At 39.4% G+C, this 18,094-nt stretch overlaps 1 protein-coding gene and 3 pseudogenes across 1 annotated transcript; 2 read left to right on the top strand and 2 right to left on the bottom strand.

Moving 5' to 3' along the window:
- Positions 1 to 6,712: 6,712 nt before the first annotated feature.
- LOC132242213 (non-histone chromosomal protein HMG-17-like) lies at positions 6,713 to 7,804 on the bottom strand (annotated as a pseudogene).
- Positions 7,805 to 8,852: 1,048 nt separating this feature from the next.
- LOC132242214 (parathyroid hormone-like) lies at positions 8,853 to 9,322 on the top strand. The gene is made up of 2 exons (XM_059711123.1): positions 8,853 to 8,943; positions 9,061 to 9,322. Exons 1-2 carry the CDS (start codon positions 8,858 to 8,860, stop codon positions 9,320 to 9,322), a joined length of 348 nt encoding a protein of 115 aa, XP_059567106.1. The 5' UTR covers positions 8,853 to 8,857.
- Positions 9,323 to 14,943: 5,621 nt separating this feature from the next.
- On the bottom strand, positions 14,944 to 16,101 carry LOC132240985 (non-histone chromosomal protein HMG-17-like; annotated as a pseudogene).
- A 1,266-nt stretch (positions 16,102 to 17,367) lies between these two features.
- Positions 17,368 to 17,812, top strand: LOC132242212 (parathyroid hormone-like; annotated as a pseudogene).
- The last annotated feature ends 282 nt before the right edge of the window (positions 17,813 to 18,094 follow it).

The following is an 18,094-nucleotide window of genomic DNA, read 5'->3' as shown; positions in this document are numbered from 1 at the left end:
CCATTCCCTTTCTATGTCCCTGATTCTATTATAATCAACAGTTCATTCTGTTCATCAGATTATTTATTCACTTGATTCTTAGATTCACTTGTTGATAGATGCATATTTGTTGTTCATAATTTGTATCTTTACCTTTTTCTTCCTCTTCCTCTTCTTAAAGGGTACCTTTCAGCATTTCATATAATCCTGGTTTGGTGGTGATGAACTCCTTTAGCTTTTCCTTATCTGTGAAGCTCTTTATCTGACCTTCAATTCTGAATGATAGCTTTGCTGGATAAAGTAATCTTGGTTGTAGGTTCTTGGTATTCATCACTTTGAATATTTCTTGCCACTCCCTTCTGGCCTGCAAAGTTTCTGTTGAGAAATCAGCTGACAGTCGTATGGGTATTCCCTTGTAGGTAACTGAGTTTCTTTCTCTTGCTGTTTTTAAGATTCTCTCTTTATCTTTTGCTCTTGGCATTTTAATTATGATGTGTCTTGGTGTGGTCCTCTTTGGATTCCTTTTGTTTGGGGTTCTCCGCGCTTCTTGGACCTGTAAGTCCATTTCTTTCACCAGGTGGGGGAAGTTTTCTGTCATTATTTCTTCAAATAGGTTTTCAATATCTTGCTCTCTCTCATCTTCTGGCACCCCTATAATTCTGATGTTGGTACGCTTGAAGCTGTCCCAGAGGCTCCTTACACTATCCTCGCATTTTTGGATTCTTTTTTCATTTTGCTTTTCCCGTTGGATGTTTTTTGCTTCCTCGCAATTCAAATCATTGACTTGATTCTTGCGCTCCTCTGGTCTGCTGTCGGGGGTCTGTTTAATATTCGTTATTTCAGTCCGTGTGTGCTTAATTTCTAGTTGGTTCCCCAATATAAGATCGAGGGTCTTATTATTTTTCGTGTAGATCTCATTAAGTCTATCGGCAGCTTCTAAACAGTTCTTGAGAGACCTTAAAAGTGTGGTTCTGAACTCTATTTCTTCCATTGACAATTTTGTCCTGTTTCTTTGTCTCCGCATTTTGTTATGCTTCCTTGGTGCACCCCCTAGTGGTCTTTGTTTGCAGTCTTATAGTGAAATCTTGATTGTTGTAGCTAATTCCAGGGAGGGTTTGACCTCCAGGCCAAGTGGCTATGAGAATCAGCTGTGTCAGCAGTGAGAGAACTTCTGTCCTCTAGGGAGGTGCTAATCTAGCCTTTGCCTGAGGCTATCCGGCAAATGCCTCTGTGCAGGGCTTGGGCGGGGCAGGGCGGGTCGCACAGGATCAACAGGGTGGGCCGGAGAGAGCAGTTATGGCGGCTCTCGGTCCTGTCCCCAGGGGCTCTGCCTCTCTGAGTCCCAGCACCCGCTGCAAAGCTGGGAGAGAAAGCTGTACTAGTTCTGACCGAAGCCAGACAGTCCCGTTTCTCCCGTTTGAGTCTGGGTCCCTAAAGACTCGCCCGGATCTGGAGCTCAGAGTCTGCGACTCCCTCCCGATTGAAAACGCCAACCGTGCCCTCCGCCGCCAGCCCGCTCCGCGCACTCCGCACCTCAGAACTTGACCTCAGCACTGCGGCTCCTCTGAGTGTCCGTGTGCGTTTCTCTTTCCTCCTAGTTGTAGGACTTCCACTCAGCCAGCGTTCCTGTGGTTCTGGGTGGTGTCCCTTCCGTTTTTTGGTTTCACTTTTGAAGTAGTTGTTCAAAGCAGCAAACTCCAGCGTTAACCTATGCCGCCATCTTGGTTCTCCCTCCATGTTCCATTCTTAACCTATGTCACAGAGAATGTCACAGAGACATCTGAAAACTAGAAATCTTTTTAACCACGTAAAGACTCTAAGGTTTCCCTAAATGACATCCTGGTTTACACTGTGACAAGACAGAGACATTCCTTGCTGTATTTAGAAAGATTGCCTCATCCCAGGCATCCAGTATCTCACTATTTACCCTTACTCCCCTACGTATAGAAACACCTCTTTCTGACTGAGCATGTCATCCTAACACTCCCCCATTCCACATGAACATGCAGAAGGCTGCAAACACATGCAGGATGGACATTCACTGATAGAGTAGACAAGAAATTACTAGTAGTATTTTGTCTGTGAGGGTAGCTGTATACTAGTGTTTTATCGTCAAGGGCTACTCAAGTATAATGTATCCCAGGGTTTATAACAGCCCAAGAATGTCAAGAGAACAATGGCTTACTAAATGCTGCCAAAGGGTCCCAGGTTCGATTCCGGTCAAAGGCACATACCCCAATTGCAGTGTTTCTCTCACATCAATATTTCTCTCTGTCATTCTCTCTCTCTTCCACTCTCTCTAAAAAATCAATGGAAAAATACCCTCGGGTGAAGATTAAAAACAAACAAACTGCTTATTAGAGTATCACACTCAAAGAATCCGTCAATAAGAGGTTATCAAGAAAGAAAAATAAGGAACTGCACATTACAAAAAGAACTAGGAAAATTCAACAGTTATTATACGTTGTCTTTTGAAGCATTTTTGTCATTGCCTGAAACTATAGATAAATTCAGGAAAGGGAAGAGGGAACGTTTTCTCTGTCAGATCAGGAAGAACTCAGTAGCTCAATATCCCACAGAGGAGCTAAAAGCAAAAAAGTAAGTCAACTTCCCCCATCCTCTGGGGAGCAGAGAGGGTTTGGTGGCTGAATTAATAATCAATTATGCCTATGTGAGAAAGCATCCATAAAAATCCCTTAACATGGAGTTCAGAGAACTTCTCAGTTGGCAAGCACATCCACATGCTGGAAGGATGACACATCTCAACTCTAGGGGATAGAAGCCCCTGCTCTCAGGGACCTCCTGAAAAAGAAAAAAAAAATAAGTCTACTGTTAAAACAGACACCATTTAATCTGTTGATACAACATGAAATTAGGAGAACTGTGGCTGTATTTTCAAGCCCTGGAAGTTTCTTCAAAGCCATACTAACTCTAATTGAGCGAACAGAAGGAAAAACATATCAGTCTCAAATTAAACCTCCCATAAAGCAAGAGGAAATAACACATGACTCTTTATTCTTCCCAATTGTGAGGCATACAGTAGGTTGTCAGAACGTGGCTTTGGAGAACTTGAGAGTACTAAGAAAGGCTGAGCTATTCAAAGCAAAAAGCTGTGCTCAGCTCTTCTCTGTCACTGTGACATCAGCCTCTTGTGCCCACATAACCCTGAGTCCTCTTTTTCGTTAAATGATTTCCTTCTATCTAATGCCTGCAGTCCCATGGCCTGATGGCTCAGATAAATCATGTGCAAAATCTTGGCAGCTATATCTCTTCTTTGTGGGAAGGTCATGTAGTCCCTTAAAAAATCTGAAGGACACAAAAATATTACTAATGCACATATGGGTTTAGAGGGGACTACAAGATAAAACTCATTGGCATGCAAACAAAAGCCTTCCATAATTTGTAACCAACTTACTTCTTTAGGGTCCTCACCCATTTCTCTTCTCCTTCCACTAGCACATATTCTGTCTATTGCCTCTGTGTCTTTGCACATGCTGTTCCTTCTGTCCTTTCTCATCTTCTCCCATGGAAACCTCATAATCATCCTTAAGAACATTTCAGATTCTCTGTAAAATATCTTCCAACAACTCCAGGGAAAGTTAGTCACTTCTTTGTGCTTTTATAAAGCTTTGTTCATTTCTTTCCTATAATGCCTGTCACATCATACTGTACTTATGTGTTAAATTTGAGGACAGAGATCCTGTCTTAATCATCTAGTGATTAATGCAGCCCCTGGCAGATAGTAGGTACTCAATGCATTTTTTGAATGAATGAACGTCTAAATTGTTTGCTTTATTTTTCTGTGAAACTAGCTTAATACTGTGGTTATCTTCAATATGACAATTTATTCTTAAATACCTATAATAGGAGGAAGACAGTGAACAAACTAATTGCATCTCTCCTGGAAAGCTGCTAATTCTGTTAAATTTACCTCTCAAAGTGGGGGAAATGTACAAATTACAATGTTAAACGTGGCTTTATAATTACAATGAAAGCGGTGTTTATAAAACCATTTCCATTTCCAATTCTCCTTTCTCTCAACAGAGTAAGTATAAGAAAAAAAAAGATACACAAATATCCAGTATAGACTTCATCAGAAGAGGTCTTTAAAAAGATCAAATCAATAGATTTTTACCTTCAAAAGAGACCTCGTGGTCATTTGATCAATCCTGTCATGTATGAATCTCTATACTAATCTCACCGATAAATGCTTACCTAGTCTCTACTTGAACATTTCCAGTGATGAGAGAACTCACTATTTAGAAGGTACTTGATTCCTTATTTTAACAATGATATTATCCAAGTTTTAGCGCAAATCTACCTCCTTGTATTCGTTAACAATTGAAGTCAGTCCTTTCGTCTTAAACCACAGAAAGTATACCTTCTTTGTTATGGTTACTCCATAAAAAATGAAAAACAGCTATATAGTCACTCCAAGCTTTCTCTCCCCTCCCCCCTCCCCTCCCCTCCCCTCCCCTCCCCTCCCCTCCCCTCCCCTCCCCTCCCCTCCCCTCCCCTCCCCTCCCCTCTCCTCTCCTCTCCTCTCCTCTCCTCTCCTCTCCTCTCCTCTCCTCTCCTCTCCTCTCCTCTCCTCTCCTCTCCTCTCCTTTCCTTTCCTTTCCTTTCCTTTCCTTTCCTTTCCGTTTCACTCCACAGCCTCTCACGTCATGTTTTCCAACATTTTTATCAACCTGGTTCCTATCTGCAGACACATTGCAGTCTGTCTCTGACACTTCTGAAATTAAGTGATATTTGTCTACTGTAGAGGACTCCCCAGAGCAGGACTAACAGATCTCTCTCATTCGGGTACTATTCAAGCTTGGACTGGCTCTTTACATGGTCTAAGTCACACCTTGGCAATGGTTAGGAGAAAAAGGGATAACATGAAGCCTGGATAGGACCAGAGCTAAGAGAACTGATCCCATTCTGAGACTTTAGCTGAGGGATAAGTTGCTTAAATGAATCCTAGGTACACCAAGGGCATTCAAAGGGCCTTGATGGAATACATGGAGACATGGTGTGGCCACATTTGAAATAGGATAGGTGGCAGCATTATGCCTCCATTAGGTTTTGGAGCAGGTCTTCCATCATCAGGTGGGGAACACAAGAATCCAGACGTGAGCAAAGCAGCTGCAAAGGGCGAGGCAAATGAAAGTCAAGAAGACTGGAGTTCAAAGAAGGGAGATCTGTTAGTTTCTAGGGGGAAAGTGAGGGAGTAAGAATAAAAATGAAGCGCTTAAAGTTCATTATATACTAAGAGCATTTTCTCAAAATATTTTTAACACCTCTAAGAAAAGCACAATATCTATTTTTTTAAAAGATGTACAGGATTGATGTGGATTAGTTGAAAATGGCTTGTAAATAAGAATAACATAATAGGATTCATTATAATCCTCATAATAACTGTATCAAAAATATGGTTATAAACATATACTTATTTTCAGTTTCTATTTTCAGTGATGATGTTTTACTTAAAATGATGACTTCACCATAAATAATTGAAATCAGTTTTTTGTATAATACAAATTCATTAACCCAGTGAGAATTCAGAATTGCAATTTAATATTTGTTAGAAATCTTTGCATAATTCTTTTTCCCAGCCACCTACTGTTTTTCTGTTAATATCTAATGATCTAAATCTTAAGAGGAATGGGCACCGCCCAATGGGGGTATCTGTTGTTCTGGTCCTATAGTTGCGATCAAGAGAATTGGGAGTGATGACATCTGTAACAATAAAAGAGCTACTCTTGGTGAGAAGAACACCTATATATAAAAGTCACCCTTAAGCGTCTACAATCCAATTCATCAGCTTTCTCAAGTTTAGTCAACTTTAAGAGAGCACCAGCTGCTAATATACCTGAAAGATATTGTCCTAAGACATTGTGTGGTGAGTAATCTTTACTTTCTGTTTTAAATCTCATATAAGATATTTGTTATAATCTAGGTATTATTTGATGTGTATAATTTTCTACAAGTAGTATGCTGTTTGTTCAAGTTACAATGTGAAAGGAGGGTTTGAGTTATGTTTAATATAAAATGCCACGACACAAAATAAATTTATGCTACTAAAATACTCTGAAATCATTTATTCTTGTGATGAAAGTCTTTTGAGGGGCCTTGCTTTTTCTTAATTTATCTGAAATTGCCCACAAAAAATTATAATTTGGCATCATATGCTTTAATGGTATCTTACTGAAATTTTCAAATAAAGCTGACTAATGAGGAATAAATCATTCTGATTTAAATAACCAATATATGTTTATTAAATTGAGTTAGTAGTCCATTTTTCTTGCAGAATACCCTTATCAAACTGTTGGTTTTATGACTCACGGTGAACTAAAGTTATATACGAGAGCGGAGAAACAGTTTTACCACTGAATATTTATTCTCTTTAATGAAACTTTTTTCTAATTTTCTATTCTGAAAACTGTACATGAATTGTAAAAAGCTGATTTTTGAGCTTTTTAATGACATTCTTGTAAGAAGCTTGTCTCTATTAGGAATAGGAAACAAAGCAGAGATGTCTGACGTCACTAGGTGAATGTGATAGAGCTAAGATTAGACACCGATGCTCCCGTCTTCTACCTACAGTGCCTTTTTAAAAATAACATAAACCAAAATTGAGGTATATGTATTTGTTGCTCCACCAATAGCGTTATATTATATCGCACAGTGAAAATAAATGTAGTAGATCATATTTCTTATACTACTTCTTCCCCCCGCCCCCAACTGCATCCAGCTTTATTAAAGATACTTTTCATAAACAATCATGGTATTTCAGGCAGGATATGGGCAGACAATCATTAACAGTATACAACTTTCAAACTCCCTTCTTCAGTGAGCTACCAAAATCAGAAAGCCACCATAAAACCCAGTGAAGTCTTCATCTGATGCTCTGAATAGGGAAAGTTTAGAGTGAGGGTTGACATTTCACATTGAGCATGTTGTGTAACAACTTTCACAAGCCGACCCTGACTTTCAGGAAATGAAATGAAAATGGCAGAGCATATCAGTAGATCCATAATCTAAAAAGGAACTGCTGCTCTTTAGAGGGAGGCCATCTCAGTGGTGACACTGGAAAGCTCAGATTGCCAAACCGACTGGAAGTCAACGTTTTTGGGTCAGGTTCCACTAGGTCTCTGGGCTTAAGAGAGCCAAAGTCTATGCTGAAGTGGAGAGGGAGAAATGGACAGAAAAACGAATTTTAGTTTTCCACACGACAAGGTGTTTGTGCCAAGATGGCTAATGTGTGCCAACATCAAGAGATCCTCCTGCCAGGAACCAGAGGAAGTTTCTCAAAACTAGAAGGGAAAGGTATTTTCCCCCATGTCAGTCCAGCTTTGGAGACATTCTAGTAGTACATTATGTCCTTCCCCCAAAATAACAATGAAGTGTTCTGTGTGCTAACAACATAGCTTAAAAAAAAAATAAATAAAACAAAATTCTGCATTTTTATAAAACTTGATAAAAAATAGTATTTCAAACTGTACAGTCACCAGAAATACACAGCTGTCAAAAATGCACATAATTCTCTTGGCACCTCCAGCACCTTCAGCTTTCTGTGCCTGGTCTGCTTGGCGTCTCCATTTTCTGCAGGGCTATTCCCATCTTTGCCAGCATCAGCTTTCCCTTTTCCCTTTCGGTACCTTCTCTCCCTTCTTTGCAGGGGCCTTTTTAGGCTTGGGATCTGGCTTTGGAGGAGCAGGTTTAGCTGATAACCTGGCAGATCTTCTCTGTGGTTTGTCCTTCACCTTGGCTTTATCTCCTTCACCTTTAGCATCCCCTTCAGCCTTTCTCTTGGGCATGATGGCGATGGTGGCAGGACATCAGAAGGGATGCGGGGCGAGGGTAGGGGGTGGCGGGGGTGGGAGGGATGAAATGCAGCAGGGCACAGGCTTTGCTGGGACCTGGGTCTATCTTGCCTCCTCATATTGCTCTATTTCTTATACTACTTCTAAATGATGCACCACTTCAAAAATAAATAAATAAAGCCATTTCCCTTTAAAATATGAGTGCATAGTGACTCTATGTGTATGTTAAAAGAGAACATTAAGCATTAAGAAAAAGGACTTCTATAACAATAGGCTCTGTAATTACTGAAGTGCAAATTAAGATAAGACTAGTCTATTTTGAAATGAAAAACTTCATGAACGAAAGAGGAAAGTGCTAACAATTATACTCAGACAGGATAGTTTTAAAAGAAGCTGAAGAAAAACAAACAAACAAGCATTTTATATGAAGCCAAAGCTCTAAATTCTTATAATTAATTAGATGATTTCTAAATACTTTGACACATTTTTAAATGGTAGAAGTATGCACTAATTTAGTCAAAATATCTATAACACAGAGATTTTTAATTTGGTATTTATGGTTATTATTGCAGTGCCTGAAATGACGTTGACTTATGAAAAAGAAATTTTCTAAGTAAATAAACAGTGTTAATAATTTACCTAAGTAAGAGAATTAGCCATTTTCCAAGCAAATTATAAGCACTTGGTCATAAGCAGCATAAAAGGTAGGAGGAAATTCTAAAAAGTAAGCATTTTCATTCCTCATGTCGCTTAAAATTCATATATTAAAACTTGCACCAGAACTCTCAAAAAGATCCCTAAAAAGGAAAACTAATTTACCTAGAAAGTTAAACTAATCTGTGTAATTTGTACGTCAAATTATGTGTATATATGATTCATACTAATGTATCTGTAAAATAAAGAGGCTGATTACAAAAGTCCTGCATAAAAACCAATGCAATTAGTTGCTGTACCACTCTGTGTACAGTTGTGTAGTTATAAATGTAAACTGCTAAAGTTAATTACATAATGTGTAATAGTAAAAATATTTTTAAATGCCTGCATTTTACTTTTCCTTTTTAGTGAAGATGATGTCTGCAAAGGACATGGTTAAAGTAATGATCGTCCTGTTTGCAATTTGTTTTTTTGCAAAATCAGATGGGAAACCCATGAAGTAAGTACTGTTTCTTGTTCTGCATGGCGAGGACTTGGGGATTGGATTTTTAGGGCTGGCTTTATGATGGGAAGACGAGGACTGATGGAGTGGCTTCTCTGTTTCTGTGCCCTACAGAAGGAGATCTGTGAGTGAAATACAGCTTATGCATAACCGGGGTAAACATCTGAACGCGATGGAAAGGACAGAGTGGCTACGGAAGAAGCTGCAGGATGTGTATAATTTTGTTTCCCGCCAAGCATCTGTAGTTCCCAAGGATGATGTTTCCCAGAGGCCCCAAAGAAAGGAAGATAATGTCTTGGTTGAGAGCCATCAAAAAAGCCTTGGAGACACAGACAAAGCTGATGTGGACGTATTAACTAAGGCTAAATCCCAGTGAAAACACATCTATCAGAGCACTGCTCCAGTCAGCCGCTAGGTCTAGGGCAACACTATTACATGCTGCTAATGTTTCCACCCTCTATTATGATTACCAAGTACCAATATTTCTAATATTACCAAACTTTATATGTAATCCATTGCTAGCCATGATAGCTATCATTTAATTGATTACTTTGATTTAATTTTATTCAAGAGTCTTTTAATTATCCTATTTCTGTGCCAGCCTGGCTGTTTATTCTTTTTAAAGTATGTATTGCATAATTTATAAAAGAATAAAATTGCACTCTTTAACCTCTCTCTCATCTTTCAATGCAAAATAAAATTTAATGATCATGGTTCTAAAAACGTGAAGTAAAGAATTTTTTATTTGTTATAAAAATATCTTTTTGGCAGAAACCGGTTTGGCTCAGTGGATAGAGCGACGGCCTGCAGACTCAAGGGTCCCAGGTTCGATTACGGTCAAGGGCATGTACCTGGGTTGCGGGCACATCCCCAGTGGGAGATGTGCAGGAGGCAGCTGATCGATGTTTCTCTCTCATCGATGTTTCTAACTCTCTATCTCTCGCCCTTTCTCTCTGTAAAAAATCAATAAAATATATTTAAAAAAAATATCTTTTTGGTTATAGGTAATACCAACATGTTTAAATGGATCATGACTAGGAAGAACAACATAAAATGGTTTTATTTCCAGTTTTATTGAAAAATAATAGACATACATCACTATATAAGTTAAAGGTGTACAACATGATGGTTTGATTTACATATATTGTGAAATGATTATATATTGAACATCATCCTTTCAGTAATATGATCAAAGTACCAGGTCCCCAAATCTTAGTAGCTAGATACTTTTGTCCTCTTCATTTCAGGAAAGATAATGAAATACTCAGCAAGGGAGAAAGTGATTTGAAACTTGAATGCAAAAGTATTTGCCTATGCCCAATCCCTCTGATCATATTTCTAGTCTGAACCCCAAATTCCATGGAATAGAGTTTTTGTATGTTTTAGAATATAACTTTATTTATTTGTCATTTGATACATATCTATTTAGGGTCCATGACTTGCCGTGTACTATATTAGGCACTGGACATATACCAGCAAGCAAAATAGACACAGTTCTTGTCTTCATGGGGCCAATAATTTAGTATGGAAGACAGACATTAATTCATTAATAACTTTGATAAGTGCTCCAAAAGAAAAGCACAAGATACATCAGGAGTGTAAAATACACAGCCCTGATCTACTTAGGTCAATACTGTCCAATACAACTGTCTGTGATGATGGAGATGTTCTGTGTTCTGTGCTGTCCAATGCATAGCCACATATGCAGTTAAAATGTGACCTGTGCCCAGATGGTCTCACGCAGCCACAATCCCCACAAGTGTTTACAGCCAGAAGTTATGGGGACTTCTCTCCCTGGTACTGGAACTCTGTTTTGGGAGGCCTGATGTGAGGCTATGAGCCCTCACTCCTCAAGAGGGGGCTTCACAACCAAGATATCCCTCTCACACGCGGGTTTTGTGTCACTGCCCCTCCTTCCAGTCTCAATGAGGCTTCTTCTTAATTCCCTAGTTAGAGGACTTCCAGTCAGCTAGATTTCAGATAGTTCTGAATGATGGTTGATCTGTACTTTTAGTTTAGTTGTAATTTTGATGTGTTTCTAGGGGGAAATTGAGGTAGTAAGAATAAAAATGACTCTGGAGTCATAAAAACCTTTGTTGTATTCCATTTTCTTTACTTTCCAAACCTCAGTGTCCTCACATGAAAATTGGGCTAATGATTGTATTTATTGAAAGGATTGCTACAAAACCTCAGTGGAATAGTATATGTAAAGTCTTCATATAGTTAGTGTGTATCAAATGTTTTTTTTTTATTAGTTAAGGTATTACAAATGTGTCCTCATCCCCCCCATTAACCCCCAACCTCCCCCCCACACACAAACTCATGCTCCCATCCCCCTGTTGTCCATGTCCATTGGTTTGGCTTATATACATGTATACAAGTCCTTCGGTTGATCTCTTCCCCTTACCCCCGCCCTCCCCTACTTTCCTTCTGGGGATTGATAGCCTGATCGCTGTTTCTCAGTCTTTGGGTCTGTCCCTTTTCTTTTTTTTTTAAAATATATTTTATTGATTTTTTACAGAGAGGAAGGGAGAGGGATAGAGAGTCAGAAACATCAATGAGAGAGAAACATCAACCAGCCGCCTCCTGCACACCCCACACTGGGGAAGTGCCCGCAACCAAGGTACATGCCCCTGACCGGAATCGAACCTGGGACCCTTCAGTCCGCAGGCCAACGCTCTATCCACTGAGCCAAACCGGTTTCGGCGGGTCTGTCCCTTTTCATCAGTCTATGTTGTTCTCTATAATCCACAAATGAGTGAGATCATGTGGTATTTATCTTTCTCTGACTGGCTTATTTCACTTAGCATAATGCTCTCCAGTTCCATCCATGCTGTTGCAAAAGGCAAGAGTTCCTTTTTTTTACCGCAGCATAGTATTCCATTGTGTATATGTACCACAGTTTTCTAATCCACTCATCTGCTGATGGGCACTTAGGCTGTTTCCAAATCTTAGCTATGGTGAATTGTGCTGCTATGAACATAGGGGTGCATATATCCAAATGTTTTATTATTGCAAATTAAATGCATGAATAAAATGTAAGTTATATAAAGGTTTAAATTATTTCACCTTTGAAGCCCTTACAATTCATTATATACTAAGAGCATTTTCTCAAAATATTTTTAACACCTTTAAGAAAGGCACTATATCTATTATTTTGAAGGATGACAAGGACTGATGTGGATTACTTGAAAATGGCTTGTAAAGTAAGAATAACATAATATGATTCATTATAATTCTCATAATAACTGTATCAATAATATGGTTATAAACATATACTTTTTTTCAGTTTTTATTTTCAATGTTTTAAGTTTTAGTTTAAGTTTTAAGTTTTACTTAAAATGATGACTTCACCATATATCATTGATATCAGTTTTTTTTAATATGTCAAATTCATTAACCCAGTCAGAATTCAGAACTGCAATGTAATATTTGTTAGAAATCCTTGCATAATTCTTTTTCCCAGCTCCATACTGTGTTCCTGTTAATATATAATGATCTAAATCTTAAGAAGAATGGCCACCACCCAATGGGGTTGTCTGTTGTTCTGTCCTATACTTGTGATCCAGAGAATTGGGAGTGATATCATCTGTAACAAAAAAAAAGCTTTTCTTGCTGAGAGGAAGACCTACATATAAAAGTTACACTTAAGCGTCTACAATCGAATTCATCAGCTCCCTCAAGTTTACTCAACTTTAAGAGAGCACCAGCTGCCAAGATACCTGAAATATATTGTCCTAAGACATTGTGTTGTGAGTAATCTTTACTTTCTGTTTTAAATTTCATATAAGATAATTGTTATAATCTAGGTATAATTTGATGTGTATAATTTTCTACAAGTAGTATGCTGTTTGTTCAAGTTACAATGTGAAAGGATGGTTTGAGTTATCTACACTAATAAAAGACAAACATGCAAATTGACCGTACCTTCGCCATGCCTTAAGCCACGCCCACCAACCAATCAGAGGGACTATATGCAAATTAACCCAACCAATATAACGGCCGCAGCCACGAAGCTGGAGCAAGCAGGAGGCTTGGTTGCCCCAATGATGGAGGAAGCCAAGCTTCCCGTCTGCCATGGCAGCTCTGAACTCCACTCAAAGAAACAAAGTTTCAATTATAGAAGGTAAATACACCCCAGATACCTGCTTTCAGCCGGCCGTGGCCACGGAGCTGGAGCAAGCAGGAGTGGGTTGTCCCTGGCAATGGAGAAAGTCAAGCTTCACCCTTGCCACGGCGGCTCTGAGCTCCACTCAAAGCAGCAAAGTTTCAATTATAGAAAGCAAATAAATCCCAGAATTAAAAAGAAAAAAGAAAAAAAAGGAGAGGCTGGGAGCTTCTGTCGCCGGGTGGGGGGGGGGGGCTTGGCCAGCCTGAACATGGCCCTCAGCCCCTCACCCAGGCTGGCCAGGCACCCCAGTGAGGACCCTCTTTCTGAAAGGGTGTGACCATCCTGCAAACACCCATCAGCCCCTCACCCAGGCTGGCCAGGCACCCCAGCGGGACCCCCACCCTGATCCAGGACACCCTTCAGGGCAAACCAGCCGGCCCCCACCCATGAACCAGGCCTCTATCCTACATAATAAAAGGGTAATATGCAAACTGACCCTAACAGCAGAACGACTAGGAATAACTGGTCACTAAGACATACACTGACCACCAGGGGGCAGACGCTCAATGCAGGAGCTTCCCCCTAGTGGTCAGTGTGCTCCCACAGGGGAGCTCTGCTCAGCCACAAGCCAGGTTAATGGCTGCCAGTACAGCAGTGGTGGTGGGAGCCTCTCCCGCCTCCCCAGCTGCACTAAGGATGTCTGACTGCAGCTTAGGCCTGCTCCCTGCTGGCAAATGGACATCCCCCGAGAGCTGCTGGGCTGCCAGAGGGATGTCTGACTGCAAGCTTGGGCCCGTTCCCCCAGGGAGCGGGCCTAAGCCAGCAGGTTGACATCCTCCGAGGGGTCCCAGACTGCAAGAGGCCATAGGCCGGGCTGAGGGACCCCCCCCAAGTGCACAAATTTTTGTGCACCGGGCCTCTAGTGTTTAATATAAAATGCCACAACACAAAATAAATTTATGCTACTAAAATACAGTGAAATCATTTATTCTTGTGATGAAAGTCTTTTGAGGGGCCTTGCTTTTCCTAAATTTATCTGAAATCACACACACAAAATTATAATTTGGCATCATATGCTTTAATGGTATCTTACTGATATTTTCAAATAAAACAGACTAACGAGGAATAAATCATTCTGATTTAAATAACCAATATACATTTATTAAATTGAGTAAAAAGTGCATTTTTTTCCTGCAGAATATCCTTATCAAACTGTTTGTTTTATGACTCACAGAGAACTCAAGTTGTATACTAGAGCTGGAGAAACAGTTTTACTGCTGAGTATTTATTCCCTTTAATATAGTTTTTTTCTAATTTCCTATTCTGAAAACTGTACATGAATTGTAAGGGTATTTTACACCTGATTTTTGAGCTTTTTCATGACATTCTTGTAAGAAGCTTGTCTCTATTAAGAATAGGAAACAAAGCAGAGATGTCTGAAGCCACTAGGTCAGTGGTTCTCAACCTTCCTAATGCCGCGACCCTTTAATACAGTTCCTCATGTTGTGGTGACCCCCAACCATAAAATTACTTTCGTTGCTACTTCATAACTGTAATTTTGCTACTGTTATGAATCATAATGTAAATATCTGATATGCAGGATGTATTTTCATTGTTACAAATTGAAAATAATTAAAGCATAGTGATTAATCACAAAAACAATATGTAATTATATATGTGTTTTCCGATGGTCTTAGGCGACCCCTGTGAAAGGGTCGTTCGACCCCCAAAAGGATCGCGACCCACAGGTAGAGAACCGCTGCACTAGGTGAATGTGATAGAGCTAAGATTAGACACCAATGCTCCCATCTTCTTGCTACAGTGCCTTTTTAAAAATAACATAAACCAAAATTGAAGTACATGTATTTGTTGTTCCATCAATAGCTTTATATTGCACAGGGATGCTTCATATTGCACAAGGAAAATAAATGTAGTAGATCATATTTCTTATACTACTTTTTTTTTTCCAAATGCATCCAGCTTTATTAAAGATACTTTTCATAAACAATCATGGTATTTCAGGCAGGACATGAGCAGACAATTATTAACAGTATACAACAGCTTTCAAACTCCCTTCTTCAATGAATTACCAAAATCAGAAAGCCACCATAAAACCCAGTGAAGTCTTCATCTGATGCTCTGAATAGGGAAAGTTTAGAGTGAGGGTTGACATTTCAAATTGAGCATGTTGTGTAACAACTTTTCACAAGCCGACCCTGACTTTCAGGAAATGAAGTGAAAATGGCAGAGCATATCAGTAGATCCACAATCTAAAAAGGAACTGCTGCTCTTTAGAGGGAGGCCATCTCAGTGGTGACACTGGAAAGCTCAGATTGCCCAACCGACTGGAAAGCAACGTTTTTGGGTCAGGTTCCACTAGGTCTCTGGGCTTAAGAGAGCCAAAGTCTATGCTGAAGTGGAGAGGGAGAAATGGACAGAAAAACGAATTTTAGTTTTCCACACCATAAGGAGTTTGTCCCAAGATGGCTAATGTGTGTCAACATCAAAAGATCCTCCTCCCAGGAACCAAGAGGAAGTTTCTCAAAACTAGAAGGGAAAGGAATTTTCCCCCATGTCAGTCCAGCTTTGGAGACATTCTAGTAGTACATTATGTCCTTCCCCCCAAAATAACAATGAAGTGTTCTGTGTGCTAACAACATAGCTTAAAAGAAAAAAGGTAAAACAAAATTCTGAATTTTTATAAAACTTGATAAAAAATAGTATTTCAAACTGTACAGTTACCAGAAATACACAGCTATCAAAAATGCACACACTTCTCTTGGCACCTCCAGCACCTTCAGCTTTCTGTGCCTGGTCTGCTTGGCATCTCCATTTTCTGCAGGGCTATTCCCATCTTTGCCAGCATCAGCTTTCTCTTTCCCTTTTCATACCTTCTCTCCCTTCTTTGCAGGGGCCTTTTTAGGCTTGGGATCTGGCTTTGGAGGAGCAGGCTTAGCTGGTAACCTGGCAGATCTTCTCTATGGTTCGTCCTTCACCTTGGCTTTATCTCCTTTAGCATCCCCTTCAGCTTTTCTCTTGGGCATGATGTCGATGGTGGCTGGACATCAGACATGGATGTGAGGGGGTGGGGGGAGATGCAGCAGCGCGCAGGCTTTGCTGGGTCGGACCTGGCCTCCTCATATTGCTCTATTTCTTATACTACTTCTAAATGATGCACCACTTCAAAAATAAATAAATAAAGCCATTTCCCTTTAAAATATGAGTGCATAGTGACTCTATGTGTATGTTAAAAGAGAACATTAAGTATTAAGAAAAGGCACTTCTATAACAATAGGCTCTGCAATTACTGAAGTGCAGATTAAGATTAGACTAGTCTATTTTGAGATGAAAAGCTTCATGAGCAAAAGAGGAAAGTGCTAACAATTATACTCAGACAGGATAGTTTTAAAAGAAGCTGAAGAAAAACAAACAAACAAGCATTTTATATGAAGCCAAAGCTCTAAATTCTTATAATTAATTAGATGATTTCTAAATACTTTGACACATTTTTAAATGGTAGAAGTATGCACTAATTTAGTCAAAATATCTATAACACAGAGACTATTAATTTGGTATTTATGGTTATTATTGCAGTGCCTGAAATGACGTTGATTTATGATAAAGAAATTTTCTAAGTAAATAAATAGTGTTACTAATTTACCTAAGAGAATTAGCCATTATCCAAGAAAATTATAAACACTTAGTCATAAGTAACATAAAATGTAGAATTCTAAAAAGTAAGCATTTTCATTCCTCATGTCGCTTAAAATTCATATATTAAAACTTGCACAAGAACTCTCAAAAAGATCCCTAAAAAGTAAAAACAATTTACCTATAAAGTAAAATTATTCAGTCTAATTTCTAAGTCAAATTATGCGTATATATAATACATACTAATGTATCTCTAAAATAAAAAGGTTGGCCCTACCTGGTTTGGCTCAGTGGATAGAGTGTCAGCCTGGGGACTGAAGGGTCCTGGGTTAGAATCCAGTTAAGGGCACATGCCTGGGTTGTGGGCTCAACCCCCAGTAGGAGGCGTGTAGGAGGCAACCAATCAATGATTCTCTCTCATCATTAATGTCTCTATCTCTCTCTTCCACTCCCTTCCTTTCTGAAATCAATAAAAATATATTTTTTAAAAAAGAGGCTGATTCCAAAAGTCCTTCATGAAAACCAATGCAATTAGTTGCTGTACCACTCTGTGTACAGTTGTATAGTTATAAATATAAACTGCTAAATTAAATTTTATAGTTTGGAATACTAAAAATATTTTTTAGATACCTGCATTTTGCTTTACCTTTTTAGTGAAGATGATGTCTGCACATGACATGGTTAAAGTAATGATCGTCCTGTTTGCAATCTGTGTTTTTGGAAAATCAGATGGGAGATCCCTGAAGTTAGTACCGTTTCTTATTCTGCAGGGCGAGGACTTGGAGATTGGATTTTTAGGGCTGCCTTTATGATGGGAAGAGGAGGACTGATGGAGTGGCTTCTCTGTTTCTGTTCCCTACAGGAGGAAAACTGTGGGTGAAATACAGCTTATGCATAACCTGCATAAAAATCTGTACAGGGAGGAAAGGCAGGATTGGCTACTGATGATGCTGCAGGAAGTGAACACGGCATCATCCCAAGGATGATGTTTCCCAGAGGTCCCGAAGAAAGGAAGACAATATCCTGTTTGAGAGCCATCAAAAACGCCTTGCAGAAGCAGACAAAGCTGATGTGGACGCAGTGACTAAGGCTAAATCCCAGTGAAAACACTTCTATCCGAGCACTGCTCCAGACAGCCTAGCCCGAGGGCAACAATATTTACCAGCTGTTAATGTTTCCACCCTCTATTATGATTACGAAGTACCAATATTTCTAATATTACGAAACTTTACATGATATTGTTTTTGTTTGTTCATTTTGGTCTTTCTGAAACGGTTTTTAGGTGATATTCATGAAGAGCAGTCCGTACCTAGAACTGTGCCACTAATGAGAGGAAAACCTGTCTGAGAGCGTGTGTCTCCCACCCTTGGGGCCTCTGCTGGGAAA

The sequence above is a fragment of the Myotis daubentonii genome, chromosome 9 (genome assembly GCF_963259705.1).
Source record: "Myotis daubentonii chromosome 9, mMyoDau2.1, whole genome shotgun sequence".
NCBI classification, from domain to species: Eukaryota; Metazoa; Chordata; class Mammalia; order Chiroptera; family Vespertilionidae; genus Myotis; species Myotis daubentonii.
This window is presented reverse-complemented; position numbering and strand designations above follow the sequence as displayed.

Excerpts from the sequence above, each read along its gene's own strand:
- LOC132242214 (XM_059711123.1), top strand. The coding sequence starts at position 8,858 with ATGATGTCTGCAAAGGACATGGTTAAAGTAATGATCGTCCTGTTTGCA. Across the intron at positions 8,944-9,060 it reads TCAGATGGGAAACCCATGAA|AAGGAGATCTGTGAGTGAAA; the intron begins GTAAGTACTGTT and ends TGTGCCCTACAG.